The following is a 27,824-nucleotide window of genomic DNA, read 5'->3' on the forward strand; positions in this document are numbered from 1 at the left end:
AGCCACTGAGCCAAACCAGCTAGTACAAGAATTTCCTTCTTTTTAAGGGCATAATATTCCATTGTATGCATACAAATTCGGCCTTCCATATCCGTTCTACATTTGTGAATATAACCAACTGTGGATTGAAAACATTTGGGGGAATGAGGTGATAAGGACACATATGTACATATAAATATTCTATCTTTTACCACGTTCAGTGTGGCTAGGCTAGAACACGGTCCAGATCTTAAGTAGGGACAGCTGGGCATTGAGAAAATGAAAGAAAAAGACACAGAGATAGAAGGGAGAAGCTGGGGCTAGGTGTGACAGCTGTCCTCTGATGGAGACAGTGCGTTTATTTTATACAGTAAGATACCAGGAAGTTTTACTAAAGTTTAAAATAAAGGAAATTATGTGTGTTCTTGTGGCTTCTTTGTAATCATCACTTCTGGCTAGGCACGGATAATTGTGTCCGTTCCGGGCTGCTGGGGGTCTTGTCCAGCACCTAGAAGGGTTCAGGAATCTGGAGGAAGGGCTGTGGTAAATTATTAAAGAGTCCAGAAACAAAACATAATTTTGGAAGGCATTTTGGGGAGCCAGAGGAGACTTACCTAAAGAAACCAAGTTGCCCTAACTGGTTTGGCTCAGTGGATAGAGCGTTGGCCTGCAGACTGAAGGGTCCCAGGTTCGATTCCGGTCAAGGGCATGTACCTTGGTTACAGGCACATCCCCAGTAGGGGGTGTGCAAGAGGCAGCTGATCGATATTTCTCTCTCATCGATGTTTCTAACTCTATCCCTCTCCCTCCCTCTCTGTAAAAAATCAATAAAATATATTTTTTTAAAAAAGAAACCAAGTTCTCTTGAATCTCTGGATCCCTTGCTCTTGATTAACACAGAATAGAGGCCTGGTGCATGAAATTTGTGCATGGGATGCAGGGGGGTCCCCACAGCCCAGCCTGCACCCTGTCCAATCTGGGTCCTTCTCACAATTCTGGACTGCTGGCTCCTAATTGCTCACCTGCTTGCCTGCCTGGTCGCCCCTAACTGGCCCCCTGCTGGCCTGATAGCCCCTCACTGCCTCTGCATACTGGCCTGATCGCCCCCAGCTGCCCCCTCCTTGTGGGACTGGTCACTCCTAACTGCCCCCCTTCCCCCCACCGGCTTGGTTGCCCCATGCAGCCTGCTGTTCAATCATTTGGTTATCCCTCACTAACCCCCCTGCCAGCCTGGTCGCCCCATGCAGCCTGCTTTTTCGGTCGTTTGGTCATCCCTCGGGCCCACCCTGGGTTGCTGGGCAGCCACCATCCGAGGCTTGCCTGCACCTCAGGCCAGCCCTGGGCAGCTGGGAGGCTGAGGGGACTGGCAGACACCAGAGCAGGCTTGGCTGTGGGGACTGGGCACCAGCATCTAGTGGCTATGGGCGCCACCATCTTTGTGACAGCGTGAGGATCAGTTAACATATTCCCTCTTTAGTAGATAGGATTGTCCTAAGGCAAGGTAGATATACACATCAAACACCAAGGTTTAGTATACAGAGACGTTGTTGGGTTGGGGGAACTGCCTACAGCTGTTCAGGTGTTTCGCCAGTAGGAGGCAGTAACATGTAGACTGAAGTGCCCTCAACTGTCTGGAAGCAAGCAATCAATTATGCATCCTTTTCAGGTATGGGGAAATGCCCTTAGCCATTCCCAACAGGCAATAACATGTGATTTTTTTCCAGCCCTTGCTAAAGGCTCAAGGTCCACCAACCTTTTTTTAAAAATATATTTTACTGATTTTTTTACAGAGAGGAAGGGAGAGGCATAGAGAGTTAGAAACATCGATGAGAGAGAAACATCGATCAGCTGCCTCCTGCACACTCCCCACTGGGGATGTGCCCGCAACCAAGGTACATGCCCTTGACCGGAATTGAACCCAGGACCCTTGAGTCCACAGGCCAATGCTCTATCCACTGAGCCAAACCAGTTAGGGCAGTCCAACAACCTTTTGATGAACTTGGATTTATGACCTGCTGGAATTAGCTTCCAGCACTGGTGCCTGGCTGAACTTAGATCAGGAAACCCACCCCCTGGTGCCTGAGCTAAAGGTCAGGCTGACAACACACCTGCCTATGGCAAGGTATGTTTCCAGGTCATGGCTCTGCCAGGTGCCAGTGGATTCAGATGACAATCACCTCAGGAGCCTTTCCCAGCTGCTCTTTACATGTAATACCTTAATAAAGAAAAAGGAAAAGAAAACATTTCGGGGTGGGGAAGGTTAATGTTGCCGGCGGGTACTATGTAATTAAGCCTACAGTGGTTGCATCTATACCAGCGGTTCTCAACCTGTGGGTCGCGACCCCTGAAAATACATCCTGCATATCAGATATTTACATTACTATTCATAACAGTAACAAAATTACAGTTATGAAGAAACAACAAAAATGTTATGGTTGGGGGTCACCACAACATGGGGAACTGTATTAAAGGGTCGCGGCATTAGGAAGGTTGAGAACCACTGATCTATACTAAATGTATACATTTTCCCCCCTTATTATTCTCTTAACAATGCAGTATAGTAACTATTTATACAGCGTTTACATTGTTTTCTTTACGTATAATAAGCATTCTAGAGATGATTTAAAGTTTATGGATGGAGATTATGTTGCAAATACTATGTCATTTTATAGAATGGACTTGAGCATCCATGGATTTTAGTCTCCATGGGGATCCTGGACCAATCCCCCGAGGATATGTAGGGATGACTCTACCACGTTTTTAAAATTCATTCATCTTTTTGTTTGTTTTTTATGTATGTTTTTTATTGATTTCAGAGAGGAAGGGAGAGAGAGAGAGAGAGAAACAGCAATGATGAGAGAGAATCATGGATCAGCTTCCTCCTGCATGCCCTCCACTGGGGGGGTTCAAGCCCGCAGCCCGGGCATGTGCCCTTGGCCAGAATTGAACCTGGGACCCTTTAGTCCACCGGCCGACGCTCTGTCCACTGAGCCAAACCGGCTAGGGCTCTATTCATCTGTTGATGGACCTGTGGGTTTCTTCCGCCTCTTGGCTACTGTGAATAATGGTGCTATGGACACGTGAGCACAGATGACACTTTGAGACCCTGGTTTTAATTCCTTTGCATATGTACCCAGAAGTGGGATCACGGATCATATGGTGGTTTTGTTTTTTAATTTTCTGAGAAACCTCCCTACTGCATTCCACAATATCTGCACCATTTCTCATTTCCTCCAGTGGTGCACAAGGCTTCCATCTTGTCAGCAGTGGTTGTTTTCAGCTTTTTGTTCTGTTTTGTTTTTGTGGTAGCCATCCTTATGGGTGTGAGGTGATATTGTGGGCTCAATTTGCATGTCCCCGATGATTGGTGATGTTGAACATCTTTTCATACGTTCATTAGCCATTTGTCTATCTTCTTTGGAGAATTAGTAAAGTCCTTTGCCCATTTTCAATAGGATTGTCATTCCTTGTTTACTTGTAGAATTTCCTTATATATTCTGCATTTTAGCCTCTTATCAGATACTAGAGGCCTGGTGCATGAAATTCGTGCACAGGGAGCAGGGCGAATCCCTCAGCCTGGCCTTCACCCTCTCCAAACTGGGACCGCTGGCTCCTAACTGCTCACCTGCCTGCCTGCATGGTTGCCCACAACTGCCCTCCCCTCCCGGCCTGATCGCCTCCTAACAGCTTTCTCCCCTGACAGCCTGATCTCACCCCTAACTGCTTGCTCCCCTGCCGGCCTGATCACCCCTAACCACCTCTGCCTCGGCCCCTACCACTATGGCTTTGTCCAGAAGGAACCTGGATATCTGGAAGATGTCTGGTCCACCTGGTCTAATTAGCATATTACCCTTTTATTAGTATAGATGTGATTTGCAAGTATTTTCTCCCATTCCTCAGGTTGCCTTTTCACTCTGTCTTGGTGAGTATTCCAGGTGAGCTTGAGAATAACACCATTCTGCTGTTGGATGAAGTAGTCTGCAGATGTCAGTTATATATTGTATAGTTGCATGATGGTGTGGTTGAGTTTTACTGTGTCCTTACTGATCTTCTGCCTGCTGGCTCTGTCCGTTTCCTAGAGGGGGGTATTGAAGTTCCCAGCTGTGATAGCGGATTCGTCTAGTTCTCCTGGTAGGTCGATCAGTTTTTGTCTCAATTAGGTTGATGCCCCGTTGTTAGGCACACACATAGGAATTGTTATGTCTTCCTGAAGAATTGACCCCTTTATCATCTTGTAATTCCCCTTTTTATCTATGATAACTTTCCTTCTTTTTAAGTCGGCTATGTCCAAAATCAATATATCCACTACTGCTTTCTTTTGAATAGTGTTGGGATGGTATATTTTTTCTCCTTCGTTTACTATTAATCTCATGTGTCTTTATATCTAAAGTGGATTTCTTACAGACAGCATATAGTTGGTTCATGTATGTTTTTTGATCCACGCTGACAATTTCTTTTAATTGGTGCATTGAGACCATTTACTTTCATAGTGATTATTGATATAGTTGATATGCAATATCAGAAATAATATGTAGTAACCATATTTGTTGCTATTCTCTATTTATTGCCTTTATTCTTTGATCCTATTTTTGCCTTCCACGTCTTTCCTGCCTTTTGTGGTTTTAATTCTTTTTCTATTTTTCTTTAATTTTTTTTCTTCATTTTACATGATTCCATTTTGCCTTTTGCAACATATTACTTATACTTTAAAAACGTTTTCTTTAGTGGATACCCTAGAATTTACAGTATATATTTACAACTAATCCAAGCCCACTTTCAAATAACACTGTACTACTTCACGGGTAGCATAACTACCTTATAATAACAAAGTAAGCCCTAACCGGTTTGGCTCAGTGGATAGAGCGTCGGCCTGAGGACTGAAGGGTTCCAGGATCAATTCCGGTCAAGGGCATGTACCTTGGTTGCGGGCACATCCCCAGTAGGGGGTGTGCAGGAGGCAGCTGATCAATGTTTCTCTCTTATCAATGTTTCTAACTCTCTATTCCTCTCTTCCTCTCTGTAAAAAAGCAATAAAATATGTTTTTTTTAAAAAAAAGAGTTCCCAGTGACTCTTGCAAAAATGAGCAGTTAAAAGCCAACCCTGCCGCCAATTTAATCAGCCTAATGAAATTCAAATTTCACAGTATTATTTTTTCTTAACATTAATTCTGGGAAAATATCAAAAGGTGTTCAAGTGTTATAGAAGACGGGAGAAAAACCAAAACAATGCTTAGAGAAATGGAGTTACACAGCTTTATTATGCCGGCGGTCTTAGTGGAGTCACCTCCAAAAATCTGAACAAAGAAATTCGGTGGAAGCTTTTCCTTTATACATTTTTTGGCTTCTTTGTTCCCCAAGTATGGAATGGACCTTCCGGATCTTTCGGGGGCTTTGCAAAAAGTCCCATGTGTGGGGCTGGAGGTCATGATACCCGACCTAAGGGCCTGGTCTGGCGCCAGCACTGACAGTCCTCTCCAGGGGTTGTGTATTTTACGATTCATGGCCTCTGTAACATGGAGCAAACAGACAAGAAATCTTGGCTAGCCCAGACTGCAGGAAAAGGCAGTAGGTTATATTTTCCCATCTGGGTTAGATTGTTCTGCTTGAGGAAAGTTCCCTTAGAGGGAACCAGATGTTGTAGAAAGAATTAGCCTTTAGCCTCTTCTCATCCCACCTCCCCCTCCCCTTTGTCCCACAAGCTTTTCTTAGCCTTGTGGTACAACAACTATGGGGTTTTATGATGAACAGGCACAACGACCACTCTTAGGTGCTTCCTGCTGATAAGGGATAACGACCAAGGGATTAGCCTCCCGTTTCTTCCTCTCAGAGGGGTTTGTAGGGAATTCTTCTGGTTTGTAGGACCATTTGAAGTTTAAAGGCATCTAGGCGAGATGAGATAAAGCAAGTTAAGAAATTTAGAAGACATTGTCCTAAGGTTACGGCTATGAGTAGCATTAACAGTGTTCCTGTCAATGGGAGAAGCCATTTCTAGATTACTCCCCCACCCCCACCCAAGCAGACCAGGACTCGTACAGCTCCTGTCTTCTTTTTGCTGCTCGTTCAGTTAGAGCCTTAGCCTTATCTCTGACAATGCCTGACTGGTTGGCATAAAAGCAGCACTCTTCTCCTAAGAAGAGGCAGATTCCACCTCTTTCTGCTGTTACTAAGTCTAATCCTCTTGTATTCTGTAGTACTACTGTGGCGAAGGACTCAACTTGATCCTGCAAGGCAATTAGAGTCTCAGCCTCTCTCTCTATATCTTCTGAAAATTCTTGGGTTAAAACTTGATAAGAGGAGATAGAGTGAGCTATTCCCCCTCCCCCTTCCCCGGCTCCTATGCCTCCCGCAACTCCGAGTGCTATTAGAAGGGGAATCACTTGCAGAGCTCTTTTATATCTAGTTACTGCTTTTAGAAGGGTTTCAAAGGATTGGTTGTTGGGAATCATAGACATATCTGGGGTTAGATAGGCAGGAGTGCACACTCCCGTCCAGTTTGCAGGCAGGCATGGGTAAGCAGTGGTCCCACACACGTTGAATATTCCTGCAGGGGGGCACCAGGGGGAGGTGGTATTTTCAGCCTTGAGAGTGGAGTTGCCTAGATCATCTGGGAGGCAACCTGTTGGATGTTGGCCCTGTGTACTGTCCAGTAGACCTGTCTTTTCCGTATACAGAGCTTAAGTCCAGTGTAGCAGTAGCTCCCCTGATAAGAGGAAAGACTTACAATAGTGTCATCCTGGGTTCTGGTTAAGCAGGGGCAGGATGGATATGTAGTTGCAAGGGAGAGTGGGAACATACAGTCTATAATTAAGGGAAGTATGTGATTCCCCCTGTTCCTGTTCACTGGGGGTCCACAGCAGTGAACCACTGGAACGGAGAGTAGTATAATAAATATTCCTGCAAGGCAAATGTAGCCAAGGATGGTATGACCAGGAGTGGTCCAGCAATTCATGATGAGGCCTTCGTTTCCTTGCTGTGGTGCAGCCGGGGAGGATTTTCAAGATCTGGGGTCACCTTCCACTTGGACTGATGGCATAAGTCTACTGGCAGTGAATTCTCTCAACGCTTGTTTGTCTGAGAAAGTCTTTATTTCTCTTTCACTCTTGAAGGATATTTTCACAGAGTATAGAACTTGAGGTTAGTGGTTTCTCTCTTCAAAAGAGAGGTCCCAGTGACTCTTGCAAAAATGAGTATTTAGTTAAAAGCCAACCCAGCCTCCAATTTAATCAGGCTAATGAAATTCTAATTTCACAGTATTATTTTTTCTTAACATTAATTCTGGAAAAATATCAAAAGGTGTTCAGGCAGTTTTAAATTTCTCTTCTGATGTTTTTCACTTTTCACTACTCCTTTAGCATTTCACAACGCAGAGTACTAACCACTATACAATCACAGAGAGCTGCCGGAGCCTTTCCTTTAGCATTTCAAAGAGCTACTTTAGTCATTTTAAATGACTGTTTTGATACTCTTAAGGGACATGTACATTTCAGACAATGGGAAAAATCAAAGTGAAGGAAAATAATACTGCAATCTATTGTCCCAGAAAAGACACTTTCGATTTAGATGCACAGCTTTCAGATATTTTCAACATTAAAAAATGGGATTATTCTTGTGGTAAAGTTTGATGAATTTTTCGCTTATACTCTAGGAAATTGTCAATTCAACTTAGCTTCTTACATGATGATTTAAAAAGAAAAATAAGAAAACAGATGTTTAATTTGTTGATGTCTTTCACACTCAGGGTCTAAATGTGAGACCAACAAGTTACATCCCGATCATTGCAACAAACCTGGGCAAAGCATCTACCAGAAACCAGTTTCTGCAGCACGAAAAGGTCCCACAGGAAAGAGAGGCTGCACGAAAAATTCACTCCTAAAGAAACCCAAGAAAGTGCATCCAGGGAAGAAGGCTTTAAAATGTAATGACTGTGGGAAAACCTTTAGTCATAGCTTATCTCTTAAACTTCATCAGAATTCCCATACTGAAGAGAGACCTTATGAATGTAGTCATTGTAGAAAAGCCTTCAGGCAGGTCTCATCCCTCCTCCTTCATCAGAGAATTCACAATGGAAAGAAAAGCCACGAATGTGATGAATGTGGGGAAAGCTTCACACAAAGAACCACGCTGCTTCTACATGAGAAAAGTCATGGTGGAAAGGGAACCTTTGACTGTGGGAAGGCCTTGAGTCCGTGTCCAACCCTCAGGATACATCAGAAAACTCTCCTTGATAAAAATGCCCACCAGTGCAGGAAACGTGGGAAATCCTTCATTCGAAGGTCATCCCTTTCACTTCATAGGAAAATCCACAAGGGAAAGAAAATCCATGAATGCAGTAAATGTGGGAGAGGCTTCCAAAAGAAATCAGCCCTTGTTCTACATAAAAGAGTTCATACTGGAGAGAAAACTAATGAGGGTGAGAAGGCCTCGAGTCAGCAGAGCAGCCACCATTTAGAGAATCCTTATAAATGTAGAAAATGTGGAAAATCTTTTAATAGGATCTCATCCATCATGCTTCATCAGAGAATTCATGCTTCGGAGAAACCCTACAAATGCCCTAAGTGTGAGAAGGTGTTCCAGCGGCTTTCAACCCTTATTCTACATCTAAAAATTCACAATGGAGAGAAACTGTACAGGTGCAATAAATGCGAGAAGGTCTGTCATCGGCATTCATCCCTTATTCAACATCAGAAAGTTCACACGAGGAAAAAGAAACTCTTTGAATGTAAGGAATGTGGGAAGATGTTTTCTGAAACTGCCAACCTTAAAATACATCAGAACATTCATTCTGAAGAGAAGCCTTTCAAATGCAGCAAATGTAGTAAAGTTTTCGGCCGCCAGTCATTTCTCATTGAACATCAGAGAATTCATACTGGAGAAAAACCGTACCAGTGCGAGGAATGTGGGAAAGCCTTCAGTCACCGAATCTCTCTTACGCGACATAAGAGAATCCACACTGAAGACAGGCCGTATGAATGCGATCAGTGTGGCAAGGCCTTCAGTCAGAGCGCGCACCTTGCCCAGCACGAAAGGATCCACACTGGAGAGAAACCGTACATGTGCAAGACCTGCGGGAAGGCCTTCAGTCAGCGCACGTCCCTTATTCTACACGAAAGAAGTCACACAGGAGAGAAACCCTATGAATGTAATGAGTGTGGGAAGGCCTTCAGCAGTGGCTCAGACCTCATCCGGCATCAGAGAAGTCATTCCTCAGAGAAACCCTACGAATGCAGTAAATGTGGGAAGGCGTACAGCCGGAGCTCATCCCTGGTTCGACATCAGAATTCCCATTCAGAAGAAAAAGCCTAAGGGTGTTACAAAAGCAAAGACTGAGTCCCAAAGGAGCAGATGCAGAGGCAGGGGGGAAGTGCATTGGTCTCTAACACACATTTTGTAGAAATGGGGCCGTTTGATGATGCTTCCCCCTTTGAAAGCCAAAGGGCAAAAGTCCTTGATGACTTTGACCTAAGAATCTGAAGTTAGCTGAGGCAGAGACCTTATCATAGGTCTTCATTAAGCTCAGATGGTTGGATTGGTCCTTTTTCATAAAGACAATTCTTCATTTGATAAGAATCACTGATATTTTATTCCCAATGTCGTTTTCCTTTATATGTTTTGTTTTTTTAAATATATTTTTTACTTCAGAGAGGAAGGGAGAGGGAAAAAGAGATAGAAACATCAGTGATGAAAGAGAATCATGGATCGGCTGCCTCCTGCACGCCCCACACTGAGGATCGAGCTCACAACCCAGGCATGTGCCCCTGACCGGGAATTGCACCATGACCTTCTGGTTCATAGGTGGACCCTCACCCAATGAGCCACGCCAGCAGGGCTCCAATGTACTTTTAAAGTTATTTTAAAGTGGAACTGTCCATTTTTTGGATGGGGCTTTGAGCCTGATTTAATGTCACATGAAGAGTTTGGGTTGGTCCCTGTAGAATGAGAACTATCACATGTAAGGAAGGGACTTTCTGGAAAACCAGGGTACCACTTTCAGCTGATGGACATTTTTGGGTGATCATAATGAAGAGTGAATCCTAAAGTAGATAAAGATGACACAGTTAACAAGCCTCACGGCTAATGAAGGAAAGGAAGACATGACATACTGAAGAATGAGGAACTTCAGAGCAGAGAGAAATTACTTGTTTTATTTGAAAAAAAAAAACTTGACTATATTTATATGAATAAACATCAGTATTTTCATGTAAGAACACTGGTGTGCAATAAGTAATTGTTGGAGAATGGCTTCTCATGGGCGGAATGTGTCTCCCCCCAAATCCATATGTTAAAGTCCAACCAAACCCCCAATGTACTGGTTTTTGGAAATGGGGCCTTTGAGAAGTAATGAGGGTTAGACAAGGACAGGAGGGTGGAGCCGTCATGACAGGATTTGTATCTTAACCCTTTGTGGTCCAATTTTATTTTTGGAATTCAAACGGTCTGGTCCAAATTAATTGACGGTATTGAATGTTGAACTTTTTAATGTTCTTATTTTAAAGTTTAAACCAAAAATTCACTGGTTATATTATTAAGTATGTTCAATCAAAGAGTTTATGCTTTAAAACATTTCATAGTGTGGTATCTTTTGAAACATTTCCCCACATGCAACCCAGCACCTCACTGACAATGCATATAATCGCAGTGGTTCGCGGTGTCGACCTCAGCTCCACGTTGGACCTGCTCCTAGCTCCTGGTCTGTCGAGTCAGCCTGGACGTTGGACCCAAAAGGGTTAAAAAATAAGAGCACCAGGGAGATTTGCTTTCTCTCTGCCAGGTCAGGAGGAAAGACCAGAGTCTACAGCCAGGAAGCATTCCACCATGCTGGCTCCCTGATCCAGGACTCAGCCTCCTTGAACTCTGAGGAATGAGTTTCTTTTGGTTGAAGCCCCCCAGTCTGTGGTATTTTGTTATGGCACCTTGAACAGACTAACACATGGGGGAAACCCTGGATTTCTGTACCAGGCTCCTCCTGGGAGCTGTTCACCATAATGGCTTTGTCTCCTTCCAGCTTGTGCAGCATACCTAAGACAGAATCAGAGAGAGTTCTTTCTTGTAAATTGGTCATATACAGTTGGATGCTTCTCTGTACATTTTCCCTCTGCAAAAGCTGTGTTTTTCTTTAAAAAAAAAATGTTTTATTGATTTCACAGAGAGGAAGGGAGAGGGAGAGATAGAAACATCGACAAGAGAAACATTTTTCCCTGGCCGCTTTGGCTCAGTGGATAGAGCATTGGCCTGCAAACTGAAAGGTCCCAGGTTCGCTTCCTATCAAGGGCACGTGCCCAGGTTGGGGCTCGATCCCCAGTGGGGGACTTGCGGGAGGCAGCCAATCCATGATTTTCTCTCATCATGGATGTTTCTCTCCCTCTTCCTCTCTGAAATCAATAAAAATATATTTTAAAAAAAGAGAGAGAAACATCTGTCAGCTCCCTCCTGCACACCCCCTACTGGGGATTGAGCCTAAAAGCCAGCCATGTGCCCTGACCTGGAAGTGAAACAGTGAATTCCTGGAGCATGGGACAATGCTCAACCAACTGAGCCAAGCCGGCCAGGCTGCAAAAGCTATTTTTGAAAACACCCACATATTGTTACCTTTATGGGATGTGTGAGCAGATGGGGTAGGTCACTGTAACTTGGATCACAACTGACAGAAAACTACATTTGTGAAGGATGATTTTTTAAAATTTAAACTTGTCACATCAGTTCTGTAAAATAAGCATAAAATATCTCCAAGATTGCTCTCGCTAGGTGGCTCAGATGGTTGGAGCGTCATCCCATACACCAGTGGTTCTCAACCTGTGGGTCGCGACCCCTTTGGGGGTCAAATGACCCTGTCAGAGGGGTCACCTAAGACCATCAGAAAACACATATAATTACATATTGTTTTTGTGATTAATCACTATGCTTTAATTATGTTCAATCTGTAACAATGAAATTGGGGGTCACCATAACATGAGGAACTGTATTTAAGGGTCGTGGCATTAGGAAGGTTCAGAACCACTGCCATATACCAAAAAGGTGTAAGTTCAATTCCCAATCAGAGCACACACATAACTAGGTTTCGGGTTCAATCCCCAGTCAGGGCACTTACGGGAGGCAAATGATGGATGTTTCTCACATTGATGTTTTTCTCTGCCCCGTCCTCTCTCTCAAATCAACAAACATACCCTTGGGTGAAGATAAAAAAAATCTCGCAAGATCAATTTTTTTTATCTTTATTATTCCATTTTTATGCTAACCCGGGTGTTTATTGTTCATTTTCTAAAGTGTTAGGGTGGAAATTGAAGTCGCTAATGTGAGAGTTTTATACCTTAGCAATTAGTGCTATATTTCCTTTTTAGTACAGTGTTAAACCTTTTGATATTCTGTGGTTTTTCATTCAAATACTTTCTATTTTCCCATTCTGCTATCTCTTGACTGATGGGTTGCTAAAAATTGGGCTATTTAGGTCCAAATATTTGGGGATTTTCCAGTTATGTTTGTTATTGATTGCTAATTTAATCTGTTCTGGTCACTAAAACATTTTGTACAACTTGAGCCCTTTTAAATTTTAAAGCCTACCATATGGTCTGCGTCGGTCAACGTGCTTTGTGCATTTGAAGAGATTGTATATTCTGTCCTTGGGTGGAATAGTTTCAAAGTGCCCATTAAGTCAAGTTAGCACGTCGTGTTGTCTAGGTTTTCCGCATCCTTGCTGACTTTCTGTCTCCTTGTTCTGTTGAGAGATGCATGTCAAGGTCTCGTCATTGTGGATTTGTCTATTTCTCCTTAGAATGCTGTCATTCCTTTCCGCAACTTCAGGTGATTTCCACGCACACACGTCCTGTTCAGGATTCTAGCTAAAAACTAGAGTTCTTACTCGGGTAAAGATGCTGCAGGTGTCGGGGTTGTTTTTCCTGTAAGAGCCCTGAGGCACTTTATCCTGTGAACTCCAACCACCTCAGCCTCTTGGTCTCCCAGCGCCATCGCCTCCACTCAGAGACCACACACAGCCTTGGAAATGCCACATGTGGTTCCCTGGGGGAATCATAGTCCCGTATTCCCCTCACTCATTTCCCACTTCCCATGGGCCTGTTTCGTTGCCCAGTGACCAGTCTCTTCAACACCAAGGTTTTATAGATTTTGTTAGTATTTCAGGTGGGAAGGTAAACTATTCCCTCCAATTCCATCTTCACCGGAAGTGCGGATCTCATAGAGCATTTAGCGAGGGCAGGGACCACTGTGGGTCTAGGGTTTATATTTTTTTTAAAAAAGTGTTGCGATTAACATTCTTCTACATACGCTTTTGTAAGGTTTTACCAATATTTTTTGGAGGATAAATTGGTAGATCACAAGATAGACGTATTTTAACAGATATTGCCAACTTGCCTTTGCTCTTCAGACGAGGATCTGGAATGAAGGCTTCTTAGAGGGATTGTAAGCACCTTCATCCCACCATGTTGGGTTATATTAGTCTAGTTTCTCAGAGTTCCTTCTGCCTACGTTTTCTCCATTGTGCTGCTCTTATCAGAGGGTAGAGTTCGCCAAAGATCCTGGCATGTTCTTTTAGTGTGGCCCCAACTGCTGATTCTGTGTTCTCCTTTTCATAATTGTGATATGAGGTGGTATCACTTCCTATTTCAATGATGCTGGCATGTTTATTTTAATTTGACTCCCCCCCCCTCCTTTTTTTTAGTAGAGGAAATTGGGTAAGACGGACTCTACCAGTAATCCATAGAGCCTCTGCAAGGCTAGAGTTTTAGTTTTGGAATGAGTAGAGTTCTATCTGGTCTAGCTGTTCTTCCTGACCCTCTCTTTTCTGCTTGTTTGGTGCCTTAGCCATTGTTGGGAGATACACTGTGTGCTCTTTGTTAACTGCAAAAGAAATTCTTGGTTTGGCCCAGGAAAATTCTGGTATCGACAAGTTGCCGTTCACAAAAAGTTCTGTAATTCATTTTTCTTCACTCAGCACATAGAGCATCTCCTCTCATTTGCTTTTGCAGTGTAAATAATTCCCTGGCTTAACTTGTATTTCTTCTGATCCTACTGAGATTCAGTACCTACCACATGTTCATCAGCCACCTGTTGCCTCTTCGTACCCTTTGCCCATGGCGGGAGGAAGTGCCATTTTCTAAGTGATTGTAGGAGCACTTGTGTGTTAAGAATATGAATTTCATGGGTTAATGATTCCCTCTAATTCTGTTTAAACCTTTTGTTTATACTGTCTTTGACTCTATACCTAATAAAGTTCTTACACCATCAAACCTAGAATCTGTGTGTGTGGCTTCTGGATCTCATGTCACTTAGGAAGATTGTTCTCTATAAAGTATGTTTCCATGTCCTTTAGTCACTGTTTCACGTTTGGATAAAAAAAAAAAGAAAAAAAAAGAAAAAGAGGGGATAAAAGAATGAGGGGATCGTTTTGTGCAGAGTCAATTTGACCAAAACTGTTAAGCCACTGGCATGAAATATCACCTTTATTATGTATATCTTTATATGTATATCTGTTTGAATGTATATGTGTATGTTCACAGAGACAATCTTTCAAGCCTTAAGAAATTCTTATTAGGATTTCGTTAGGTACAAGGAATCTGTGGGTGAATTTGGGCCTACTAACATCAGTGTAACACCGAGTCTTCCCCTGCACAAGGATAAATGTCAGCTCAAGCCTTCTTTCACCCTCTATTAAATTGTTGGCGGGTAGTTTTTATCGCATGCTAACAGGTAGCACGGGCCATTTTTGCTAATTTTTTGCACAAATGGCAACGTTCAGTAAAATTACGATAACTTTAGTTTACGTATTTATGCGTTACCCGCATTCCACCGCTAGTCTATAAAAAACGTATCCAGCGTCTATAAAATACGTGTCCCGCGCTCTACCACCAGTCAACGTAAAACGTATAAATACGTTTCCCGCATACAATGTGTTAACTTTCATCATTTTCTTTGTACCTGTATTCATGTGAGTTGGTTAATGCATTGACTGTATTATGAAATTTAAAACAAGTCAGATATAAGGGAACAGGGAGTGGTTTGAACTGTGGTGAACTGGAAAACACATGCCCACCTAAAGGTATTCAGATTCCTTTTTAGTTTAATGCATACCATCCCTGGCTGAGTAGCTCGTAGCTCAGTTGGTTAGAGTATAGTCCTGATACACCAAGGTTATGGGTTCTAACCCTGGTCAGCGCACATACAATAATTAACTAATGAGTGCATAAATAAGTGGGACGACAAATCAATGTTTCTCTTTTAAAAAATCTATAAATTAAAAAGAAATACTTGATGCATACCAAATCAAACATGTTTGTAGACAGCCAGTTTATGAGTATCGATCTATATAGTGTTGGTTTCTTTCCCCCTCCAGTCTTAGAATTACAGCTTAGAAGCTCAACTTTTTCTATTTTAAATGGCATAGATGTAAAACAATGCATCCTCCTGGAATTAGAAGCAGGGGTCAAACTTAACCTTTATTTTTCAAGTTTTCTTTTAACTATCTTTTTGCCTTTGTTTAAATGGAAATGAAGACTGCATCTCAGTAAGTAAATTCTACTAATCACAAGTTGGTTTTTAAAATCTGACTGCTATTCTAAGCAGTCTAATTAATATGTAATTAATATGTAACTGCTATTCTAAGCAGTCTGTAATTAATATGTAACTAATTACATATTAATCCTATAATATGTAATGAAGTTAATTTTTCTTACCAACAAAGTCATATTCCTAGTCATGCTGAAATAGCAGCCACCATCTTACTCTCTATTATCATGTACTTGAACATCAATCCTACTGTGTTAGATACCCAGGTCACCCACCCACCTTTAGAACAATGACCACTGTTCCTAATCAATAATCTCTACAACCTGAGACAAGCTGCTGCATTTGCTCTTTCTCAGCTAATCATTGTTAAGATGGTCATGTTTTCTTTGAATACCACAGTATCTTTTTATTTTACAGTTTATTGAGAGACTACTTTATGCTAGGCTATCTGCCGGGCCATTTACATGCATTATCTCATTTAATGTTCGCATTAATATTTTTGTTGTTAATTCTCACCCAAGGATATTTTTTTCCATTGAGTTTTAGAGAGAGTAAAAGGAGAGAGAAACATAAATGTGAGAGAGACATTGATTGGTTGCCTCCCACACATGCTCCAATTGAGGCTGGGGATCAAGCCTGCAACTGAGGTACATGCCCTTGACCAGAATTGAACCCACAACCTTTCACTCTGCAGCCCAATGCTCTAACCACTGAGCAAGCCGGCCTAGGACCCATTAACTTCCGAGGTAGTACCATTATTACTTCTATAATATAAAACTGAAGCCCTAACCAGTTTGGCTCAGTGGACAGAGCGTCGTCAGCCTGCAGACTGAAAGGACCCGGGTTCAATTCCAGTCAAGGGCATGTACCTTGGATGCATGCACATCCCCAGTGGGAGGTTTGCAGGAGGCAGCTGATCAATGTTTCTCTCTCATCGATGTTTCTATCCCTCTCCCTTCCTCTCTGTAAAAAATCAATGAAATACATTTTTTTAAAAAAAACCGAAGCTTACAAATGACAAAATGTTTCTCCAAGATTAGAGGGCTAAAAAAGGGAAGAGCAAGGATTAGAACCAAGATCTATTTGATGCGGGCATGAATTCTTAATTCTGGGTAAGTCTTCAGAGAATGAGATGGATATTGGCATGAGATGGGGCTTTGTAAGGTAGGCTGGAACGAGGTATTGGGGGAAGTTCTTTTAGGCTATTTTGAGGACTGTGTGCTTTAACCTAAGAACTATAGTATGCCAGGAGGGGTTTTAATGAGAGTGATATGATCAAACTATTTTTAATAGGTTTGTCTGCAGTGTGACAACTGACAAAGTAAGTGGTCAACACAGTAATCCAATTAGGAAGCTATTTCCATAGACCATGTCAAGTAGGTTATTGTGCACTGGATGAAGATGATGGAGTGGAAATGATTAAAGGAGTGAGATTCAAGGCATATTTAGGAGATAAAACCTATAGCTTTTGGCAAATGGCTGGACATGGAGGGTGAGGAAGAGGAGAGACTCAAGAAAGACTCCATAGCGTGAATTCTCTTGTGATGAGCCAAGTGTGCACGCTGCCTGAACGATTTCCTGCAGTCCTTACATTCGTAGGGTCGCTCTCCAGTGTGAATTCTTTGATGCAGGGTAAGAGAGCCACTGTAGCTAAAGGCTTTCCCACACACGTTACATTCATAAGGTTTCTCTCCAGTATGGATCCGCTGGTGCTGGGCAAGGCCTGCATTCTGGCTAAATGTTTTCCTGCACTCCTTACACATGTAAGGTTTCTCTCCCGTGTGACTCCGCTGGTGTTGTGCCAGCGACGAACTATTGCTGAAGGCCTTCCCACATTCAATGCATTCATAGGGTTTCTCTCCAGTATGGACCCTCTGGTGCTGATCGAGGTATGCGATCTGGCTGAAGGCTTTCCTACACACCTTACACTCATACGGTTTCTCTCCAGTGTGAACTCTCTGGTGCTGAGCCAGGTGCGCATACTGGCTGAAGGTCTTCCTGCATTCCTTACACTCGTAAGGTCTCTCTCCGGTGTGAATCCTCTGATGCACGATTAGGTAACCACGATGGCTAAAGGCTTTCCCACACACATTACATACGTAAGGTTTCTCCCCTGTATGAATTCGCTGATGCTGAGCAAGAAACGAACCGTTACTAAAGGCCTTTCCACACTCAATACATTCGAACGGTCTCTCTCCAGTGTGAACCCTCTGGTGTTGCGTCAGGTGTGCAATCTGGCTGAAGGCTCTCTTACACTCATTACACTGGTAAGGTTTCTCTCCAGTGTGAACTCTCTGGTGCTGAGCGAGGTGTGCGTTCTGGCTGAAGGCTTTCCTACATTCCTTACATTCGTAGGGCTTCTCTCCGGTGTGTATTCGCTTATGTTGAGCCAGGTTTGCACTCTGGCTGAAGGTTTTCCCACATTCAACACAGGCATAGGGTTTCTCTCCGGTATGAATTCTCTGGTGAAGAGTAAGGGATGAGCTCTGGTTGAAAACTTTCTCACACTCATTACATTTCAAAAGTTTCTTTTCTACATAGACTTTCTTAGGCTTCATGTCCACAGATTTTTTGCGGTATTTTCTCTTTTGTGGCTCATGCTTATGTGTTCTTTCTTTGGTGGGAAAACCCTGTTTTATAGCAAATATTGCATCCTGGTGGAACGTTTGCCAAGATTTAGTACATTCACTACTTTGAGCTTCAGTAAGGATTTCCTTATGCGTGATGATCAGTTGGCTAGGATGTACCTCCTTACTTTGCAACTTGTTGTTAAACCAGTCCCCACTTTCATAGTCTTCTATCAAACTGGGGCAATCAAGGCTGTAACTAAGATGGCTTCTTCCTGTTGTCACTACTTTGGATGATTCTTCATAAATAACTTGCTTTGATGAAAATTCACTGTTTTTAAATGCATACTCCCAATCTAAAAGATAGTAAGAAAATAGTGTGTGTTTATGCAGAAGAAAAGAACTTTTAAAACAAAAATCAGCCCTAACCGGTTTGGCTCAGTGGATAGAGCATCGGCCTGCGGACTGAAGGGTCCCGGGTTCGATTCCGGTCAAGGGCATGTACCTTGGTTGCAGGCGCATCCCCAGTGGGGGGTGTGCAGGAGGCAGCTGATCGGTGTTTCTCTCTCATCGATGTTTCTAACTCTCTATTCCTCTCCCTTCCTCTCTGTAAAAAATCAATAAAATATATTTTAAAAAAAAATCAGTGAATAAAATACATAAGAACTTAAGAGAGTTGATTAAAACATAAATTCTTCATATATAGTCAATAAGGTAACTATTAGAAAAAATAAATATCCCAGGAATGCAAGGTTGGTTTAATATGTGAAAATCAATGAATGATCATTACATCAGCAGATTAAAGATGAAAAATCATATGATCATTTCAATAGATGTAGAAAGAGTATTTTACTAAATTTATTTGTAAAATTTATTAGCAAACCAGGAATAGGAATGAACTTCCTAAAATTGAGAAAGGGCATCTAAGCAAACTAACATCAACTTAATGGTGAAAGACTGAATATAGTTCCCCTTAAGATTGAGAACAATGCAAGTATATGTGCTCTTACAAGTGGTACAATTCAACATTGTACAGGAGACCCAAGCTATTATAATAAATCAAGAAAAGGCATAAGGACCAAAAAGGAAGAAAGAAAACTGTATTGGCAGATAATCTGATTGTCTCTGCAGAAAATGCTCAACTACTAGATGAATCTAGCAAGGTTGTAAGATAGTTCATATAAAAATCACTTTACATTCTTACATACTACCTGCAAACAAGATGGGAGTTTTTAAGAATTCTATTTATAATTATAGCACACAAAAATAAGACTCAGAAAAATGTTTTTAAAATTTTTTAAACCACTACACTGGATGACTATAAAATATTGCTAAGAGAAAGAAAACCTTAACAAATCGCTAAAGAAACCATACTCATGAACTGGAAAACTCAATTATGTGAGGATGTCAATTCTTCCCCAAGTTGATGTAGATGTATCGTAATCCCAAGTGAAATCCCAGCAGGCTTTTTGAATAGATTATCTGATATCTGAAAGCTACAGATAGCAAGACGATATGGTACTGGTGAAAGGATAGATGTAGATCAATGGAACAGAGTTCAGAACTAGACTTCTGCATTTATGTTCAACTGCTTTTCAACAAGGGTACCAACAAAGCAATATAATGGGGAAAGGAAAGTCTTTACAACAAAGAGTCCTGGAATAACTGAACATCTGGAGGGGGGGAAATGAACCTCAATATTTATCTCACCCAAGAAATTAGCTCAATGGATCATTACCCAAATGTAAAAATTAAAATAGAACATTCCTAGGGGGAAAAAAATAGAAGAATACGTTGGTGACCTTGGGGTAGCAAGAATTTCTTAGAGATGGCACAAAAGCACCAATCAAGACAAATAAATTGGACTTTATGAAAATGGAAAACTTTGAATGTTCAAAAGACAACAGTAGAAAAACAAGAACGCCAAACCACAATTGGCATCCGTATATCACAATACATACAAATGACACAGGATTTGTTCTAAGACCATCTAAAGAAAGAACTCTTACAACTCAGTAAGTAGAAAAACAGCCCTAACCGGTTTGGCTCAGTGGATAGAGCATCGGCCTGCAGACTCAAGGGTCCCAGGTTCGATTCTGGTCAAGGGCATGTACCTTGGTTGCAGGCACATACCCAGTGGGGAGTGTGCAGGAGGCAGCTGATCGGTGTTTCTCTCTCATCGATGTTTCTGGCTCTCTATCCTTCTCCCTTCCTCTCTGTAAAAAATCAATAAAATATATTTAAAAAATAAAAAAGAAGAAGAAAAACAACTCACTGAAAACCTGGGCAAAAAATTGAACACTTCACAAAAGATACATGAGTGGCCAATACGTTCATGAAAAGATGCTCAACATTGTTAGTAAAATAATGAAAAAAGAAATGAATCAATCCTTGAACCAAAAAGAAATGAGTGGCAAAAGGGAAAGTAGAGGCATTGCTGTGTCTGGATATTTTCATGTGTTGGAACGACTTGTGCAAAACTCAAAGGTGAGGACAAGGAGACCCTGTGAGAGAATGTATAGAAGGAGAGTAAGTTGGAGAGCTCATGCTAAAAGATGCTTCAACGTGTGTCCCAGGCCTGGAGCCTTTAAGGAAGCCACCCAGACAATACGTGTAGCGAGCTGGACCTTTCAGAAGGGCGGAGCTTCGTTTTCCTGCAGTGGCCTCTACCTCCCTAGTTCTCTATCACTCACCAGAGCATGTGCCTTCTGTCCTGGCCTTCGTTGCCATCCAGGGCTCTCTTCCTTGCTCCAGAAGTGAGATCACCTCTGGCTTCGAAACGGAAACTCCTGCATAGAAGAAATAAAGGGGAAATTAGCCAGGCCCTGAAATCAGATCAAGCCCTTGGTCCTCAGGCGGTGGGGGCACTATAGGGAGAGTTAAGGAAGAGGGAGTGTTTTGAAAAAAGAGGAAGTTGTAGGGATTGTCTAATGAAGCTGCCAATTCTACAAAACTCAGCCTATTTGGGGGAAGCAGCAGGAAGAGAAATGCAGCGACGTATATCAGAGGCTCCCCAAACATTATGTGAGGGAGCAGCCCTCTGGGGAGATTCTGAATTACGGGGAGATCTTACCCAGCAATTCCAGGTTCCTGTAGTTCTCCAACATCACCTTCCTGTACAAATTCCTCTGAGCAAGATTTAGCCATTCCCACTCCTCTTGAGAGAAATCTATAGCCACATCCCCAAATGTCACCAAATCCTGAAATGACATAAACATATTTTTGTCCGACTGGTGTTCTTACCCTCACACGGGTGTAGTGTGAAGAGCTAAATCACTTTACTGCTGGAGAGAAATATTACAAAGAGTGAAATTTCCTGGTAGCATCTTAGGTTCTGAGCAACACATGTCAAGTAACTGCCGGATGACTTCTCTGTGCTTAGTGTTGATGCTGCCACGCTAAGTGGACGATTTCATAGTCTCTACTGATGGAGAAAAGACTTGTCACACGCAAAAATGTGCAATAACAACACTCAACAGTCAGGTGTAAAATAATGCGTTTTTCATACTAAATGGTAGGGCATTTCTCAATATGGAAAATCAAGATAAACTGTGGAAGTGAAGAAAGGCTTCAAGGGAAAGACAGGAACATGAGTTAAGCCTTCCAAGATGTAGATGGTCTAAACCAGCATTTCCCCAAACTCTACAGTGGAATGTTCCAGATATATCTATATATACATCCTATATATACTCATACATATCCTATCCTATTAATGCTTATAATTTTGATTTTCTAAAATAAGATATGTAATAAGATAGTAAACAAGTTTTATAGTCATTTTGCAAAAATATAACTTAAACCAATGGACGCCATCACAGAGAACAAGCAGAGGCAATAAAAGATTCCCTAACAGCATTTGATAATCCCACTGAGTCTCAAAGACAATTGGTAACGTATCTGCTACCTCAGAGACAACATAAGAGTAATTCTAAGCTCTGCTAATGAACTTAAATAGTGAAGGTTTCCAATGTGATCATGAAGTGCATAAAAAACACCCACAGCTCTCACTGGCGGGGCGCACACAGCTTCCCAGGAGCGAGAGAGTTTTGAATGTTACAGGACAGCTGGCTCGGCTACTGCATGTTGAATTAAGGGTCTTCTTTATAACATGGGACAAGACCTGATATGTTTCCTAAAAATTCAAAATGTACATCCTTCCTAAGAGACGCACCTGCTCCAGCCTTACCAGGGCTGGCTGTGTGGTCTCAGACATGCCCCTTAGGTGTGGCATGTCAGAGCCATGCCCGCTCTTAGCTGGGCTGACGGACGGATGGCACTCAATGGGGCGCATCTGGACTGAGCTGGCTGGTCAGGTGCTGAAGGACCACCACACAGGTCAGTACCGAGTCCTGCTGGCACCCGTGCCAGATCTCCCCTCAGCCCAGCAATGGACGGGGAGGCCCAACGTGGCAGCGGCCTCTGGGACCCCAGAGGAGTAAGTTCTGGGGTGTTTCCGGTCTTGGTGGTTGTCAAATACAAACCTCACTCCTGTTCTTCCCATAATGTTCCCACTGAAGATGTATTCCAGCACATCAGTGATTTTACACAAACATGGAAAAAAATGAGTCGCTATATGAGCCGCTACTGCCTGGGACATGGACAGAAATGTTAAGCAGCCTATAAGGGAAACCAAAGTATGACTCCAAGCAACATAGATGCACCAGCTCCCACCTCTACGACGCTTCATAACCAGGGAGATCGGGGAGTGAGGGAGGCTTTAGGAAGGGAGGGAACACAAGTCGGGTCCGAATAGATGAATCTTGTGCTAGAGAGTGTGGGCCTGTCAACCAGCATCTCCATAAAAACCGGACTTTTGATACAAACTCTTCAAAATTTTGTGCAAAAACAAAAAAACCTGTTCCTCACACGTCATTTCTTGTGTAGATGGCGGTGAGCTGAGGTAGGTTTTGCTGGATAAAATCCTTAGGAGACGTTTTTACGCTGCACATACAAACTCACGGATTCCAGGTTTCAGGGGTCCTACTGACATCTTTCTCCTGGCCAATGAGACCTGACTGCCTTTCAAATATTTTTATATTTATCTTGATGTGATAAAACAATTTTTGCACAATTGTGTCATCATTAAGGAAACTTAGAAAATAATATTCAGTATTTCTACCTTCAGTGAATTTTTTCCCTTTTTAAGTTCAAGAATTGGAAGTCCTCCAGCCCACACACACACCAACCCACTGTGTCACCCTAGAAGCCATCAAAAGTTACAGTTACTAGTTTTGCCAGATGGATAATATTATAAAGTATAAACATGCCGCCATATCTTAGCTACTAACCCTTGATAATCTTCAGTTTTTTGAACCTTCATTTTTCACTCTGATGCTACACTGTCTCTCTTAAGATAATTTCTAGACTTTTTCTCCCCATTGAATTAGGATTTCCCAAAATTATTTAACCTCAGAAAAAATTTTTAAATGACCCTACTGTGACCCAGCAAGAATAGGAGCTAATGAGAAACCATTCAGGCCGGGAGTCAAGTATTGACCTGCATGCAAAGAAATACCCATAGGGCAGCGGTTCTCAACCTGTGGGTCGCGACCCCTTTGGCGGTCAAAGGACCCTTTCACAGGGGTCGCCTAAGACCATCCTGCATATCTGATATTTACATGACGATTCATAACAGTAGCAACATTACAGTTATGAAGTAGCAACGAAAATAATTTTATGGTTGGGTCACAACATGAGGAACTGTATTTAAAGGGCCAGAAGGTTGAGAACCACTGCCATAGGGGTTCTTTAGGGAGAAGATGGAAGTGGAAGCATAAACACAGGAAGAAGTTAAGAGCCCCAAGGAGTGACTGTAAACCATGTATAACATGTACTAGTCAGATATCCTGGAGTAAATCCACGGTCGGGGACCTGCCTTGTTCGGGAAGTGGAATGCACTAATTATAGGACAGTGATGGCGAACCTTTTGAGCTCGGCGTGTCAGCATTTTGAAAAACCCTAACTTAACTCTGGTGCCGTGTCACATATAGAAATTTTTTGATATTTGCAACCACAGTAAAACAAAGACTTACATTTTTGATATTTATTTTATATATTTAAATGCCATTTAACAAAGAAAAATCAATCAAAAAAATGAGTTCATAGGTTCGCCATCCCTGATCTAGGGGGAGCGAATGCAAAGATTCGGAGACAGGGAAGAGCCCAGGACGTCTGAGCAAGAGTAAGTGGCCAGTGCGGCTGGAGCGGAGACGCACACATGCACAATGAGGTCTGGGAGCGCTGGGGCTGGGTCACAGAGGGTCCTGCAGGCCCGGATAAGGACACTGGGATCTCATTCCAGGTGGAGCGGGGGCCAGGGACAGTCTGGGAACAGGAACGAGATGAGTGCTCGGTCGTCACGGTGGGCACACAGCTCCACGGTGTCCTCCTCCCTCCACCCTCTTCACCTCCTCACGCCCCATCATCCGTGTTCCTGACCCTCAGCGCACACGACCGCTCCCTACAGCTGCACAGTCGCTAACCAGTGATGGGGACACGGGCTTTCCTCCCTGGCGCTCTCTTTCCTCATCTGTGCAGTAAGAGATTCGGACAGGCTCGTCCTTCACTTTCTTCCTGGCTATACTGTTTCTTGAGCCTGGATCTGTGCTGTCCAACACACCAGCTGCTCACTGCATGTCGCTATTTACATGTTGGTCAGGTAACATTGAGAGTCCAGGTCCTCAGTCACGCCAGGCCATACAAGTGCCCCGCAGCCACGGGGAGCACCTTTCTAGTCAGTCGGTCACCCCAGGAAGTGCCACTGGACAGCGCTGACTCGTGCTTCCGGCCCAGCTTCCTCTTTCCAACCTCTTCTCTATGTTTTCCCTTAGCAGTTTGCATGGCTTTATGGTTTAGATTTAACCTATACATTGTAAGGAAGAAATTTAGTTATTTATTTTTAAATATATTTTTATTGATTTCAGGGAGGGAGAGGGAGAGGGAGAGATAGAAACATCCATGATGAGAGAGAATCATGGATCGGCTGCCTCCTGCACGCCTCCGACTGGGGATCAAGCCCGCAACCCGGGCATGTGCCCTTGACCGGTATCGAACCTGGGACCCTTCAGTCCGCAGGCTGACACTATCCACTGAGCCAAACTGGCTAGAACAGGAAGAAATTTTTTTTCTCTAAATGCATAACCCATCCTTTCTCCACTAATTTCACATCATTACATTATACACCGAGTGGCTAGATTATTAGGACCACCCCATCAGTACTTCACTGACACTTCCAAAAATACTGAATATTGAAAACTTCCTAAGCAAATACTCTCAAGGTTTTATTATTATTATTACTAGAAACCCGTTGCACAAAGATTTGCGCGATAGACCTTCCTTCCCCTGGCTGCCGGCACTGGTTTTCCTCCGGCACCCGGGACCCAGGCCATTGGTCCGGCCGCAGCGGAGAAGCCAAGCCTCTTCAGTCTTCACTCCCGCCAGCCTTCAGTCTTTGCTCTGCGCCTGCGTATGCAAAGTAACCGCCATCTTTGTTGGGTTGATTTGCATACTCATCCTGATTGGCTGGTGGGCGTAGCGGAGTGACACCAATTTGCATGTCTCTCTTTTATTAGTGTGGCTTTGCACAACCACTTCATTGTCCTGATGGGGTGGTCCTAATAACCCGGCCACTCGGTGTACAGTCAACAAACTGTAATCACGGACACGTGGCCTCCTGAGAGCCATAGGCGGCACTGAGCTATTTCTTGGATAAAGATGAAAATGCTGAGAAAAAGGGGACGCTCACTGGGCTTCGGGGGACCCCCTGACACTGGATTGGAGGATAGGAGGGCCAGGTCCCGCATGGAGGAGACACTGGTAGGCTGGTCTCAGGAGAAAACCAGACTGTTCGCACACAGCCTGACAAGCAGCGCAGCCTGGGAGGGAGGAGAGATGGAGAGATGCTCCTTACCTGGGACATGGCTTTCGGAGCCTGAGGACGGATGGCGGCGCTTCCGGCCCCTTCCTCAGGCTCCTCCCCGGCAGAGGCGCAGCGTCTGGGGAAAGGCCAGCTGCGGAGGGAGAAAGGGACCCTGCGTCACCTGGACAGTCCCTCTCCCACCCGGCCACTGCAGACGCAGATGAGGGGTTCCCTGAATCAGTCGCTCCCACGCGTACAACTCTTTCCCCCTGCGCTTTGTTTCATTTTTTTTTTTAAATATATATTTTATTGATTTTTTACAGAGAGGAAGGGAGAGGGATAGAGAATTAGAAACATCGATGAGAGAGAAACATCATCAGCTGCCTCCTGCACGCCCCCTACTGGAGAGGTGCCCGCAACCCAGGTACATGCCCTGGACCGGAATCGAACCTGGGACCCTTCAGTCCGCAGGCCGATGCTCTATCCACTGAGCAACACCGGCTAGGGCGTCCTGTCCCATTTTTTAAAAAAAGAGTTGTTTGCCACTAACCCCTCCGCCTTGGAAGGTAAGGCCGCTCACTCAGCGGTCAGAACCGGGTTTGGGGTCACAATGCCTCCCACCCCTGTGAGCACCGCCCCTCCCTGCGGCTGGGGACCCGCCGCAACCTGCTCCCCACCAGCCGCGGGCAGGAGCGTGGGACCGACTCACCGAGCACCGAGCCTGCCCGCCCGTGTGACCATCAACGCCGGTCACTCCAACAGCGCACAGTAGGTCTCCCTCCCGCTCCGCTGCCTTCCCCGGCGGAGGGAGGAGGAGGTGGGGGGAGGACCTTCTGCACCGGAGGCCGCGGTCCGCAGCCGGGCCCCTGGGGTGCAGCCCGAGGCCCGCCCGTGCTCCTCCCCGCCCCCAGCCCCACCCCCGCCCTCCCCGCTCACGCCCATCGCCCCTCCTCTCTCTGCCCCCCGCCCCGAGGCGGTCCCCCTCACGCGGGTCACCGGGGCCACCGGGCCCGCTGTCACGCTCACTGTCACCCCGCCCCACGGCCACCCCCTCAGTCACACACACACACACTCACTGACACACACACAGGGTCCACCTGTTCACACGGTCACACACACACACGCGCCCTCACGCCGTCACACGCCTCGTCACAGCCTCACGGGGGCCCCGCTCCGTCCCCGCCCCCGGGGGACCGCTCACCGCCTCCTCCCCGCAGGCGGGCGCCTCCCTCCGCGCGGCGGGACGGGACCGAGGCCGGGCGCCCCGCATCTCCGCGGGCCGGGCCGTTGCTGGACCCGCGGACTCACAAAGGGACCGCGGCGCTCCGCGAGCAGCTGGCGCCGGCCGCAGGGACCGCTGGGAAATGGAGTCCAGGGAGGGACGCGGCGCAGTGCATCCTGGGACCGCAGGCTGGGGGCGCCTCCACATCCTCCTTTAGCAGGGTCTCGGCCCGGGACACCACCTCCACCCCCGCCCGGCCCCGCCCACGCCGAGGCGGCGCCGGACTGCGCAGGCGCCCCTGGCCCGGGCGGTGCCCCCCACTTTGCTGGACTGGCCCAGGGCCGTCCCCCAGGTCCCAGCCCCGGAGGTCAGCCTCATGGCTGTTTCCAGGGGGCCTCTGTGACGTCACGTCTTGTCTCTGAAGGTTCTCCCACCGCCCAGCGCGGAGGCAGCGCGCCCTCCAGCCACAGGCACAGGCCTGGTCCCCGCTCCGCCCCCCAATCTCCGTCACCCCAGGCTCCCCAAACTGTGTCGCTGGGTGTCAGCGGCTTGAGGTCCGGAATATGCCTCCCGAGAGAAAGCCACTGCAGTTCTTCATTCCCCTCCTCTCGGGGATCGGCGCTGCCCGGCGTCCGCAAAGATTAGTTTATTACAGGTTACTTAGTTTTTTGTTTTTTGTTTTTTA

At 44.6% G+C, this 27,824-nt stretch overlaps 1 protein-coding gene across 1 annotated transcript; it reads right to left on the reverse strand.

Moving 5' to 3' along the window:
* Positions 1 to 9,415: 9,415 nt before the first annotated feature.
* Positions 9,416 to 27,203, reverse strand: ZNF583 (zinc finger protein 583). Its single transcript, XM_081107197.1, has 5 exons — positions 27,119 to 27,203; positions 25,969 to 26,068; positions 21,133 to 21,259; positions 20,753 to 20,848; positions 9,416 to 18,415 (listed from the first exon to the last, which is right to left on the reverse strand). The coding sequence occupies exons 2-5, from the start codon at positions 25,975 to 25,977 to the stop codon at positions 16,938 to 16,940; spliced, it is 1,710 nt and encodes a 569-aa protein (XP_080963323.1). The 5' UTR covers positions 25,978 to 26,068; positions 27,119 to 27,203; the 3' UTR covers positions 9,416 to 16,937.
* Positions 27,204 to 27,824: the final 621 nt, after the last annotated feature.

This window comes from Myotis nattereri (genome assembly GCF_964212035.1).
Source record: "Myotis nattereri genome assembly, chromosome: 15".
Taxonomy (NCBI): Eukaryota; Metazoa; Chordata; class Mammalia; order Chiroptera; family Vespertilionidae; genus Myotis; species Myotis nattereri.

What these genes read in the sequence shown, in the direction of transcription:
- ZNF583 (XM_081107197.1), bottom strand. An exon ending in CAGGAACCTGGAATTGCTGG is followed by an intron (nt 20,849 to 21,132) that starts GTAAGATCTCCC and finishes TCTTCTATGCAG; the next exon opens with GAGTTTCCGTTTCGAAGCCA. An exon ending in GACAGAAGGCACATGCTCTG is followed by an intron (nt 18,416 to 20,752) that starts GTGAGTGATAGA and finishes ACTATCTTTTAG; the next exon opens with ATTGGGAGTATGCATTTAAA.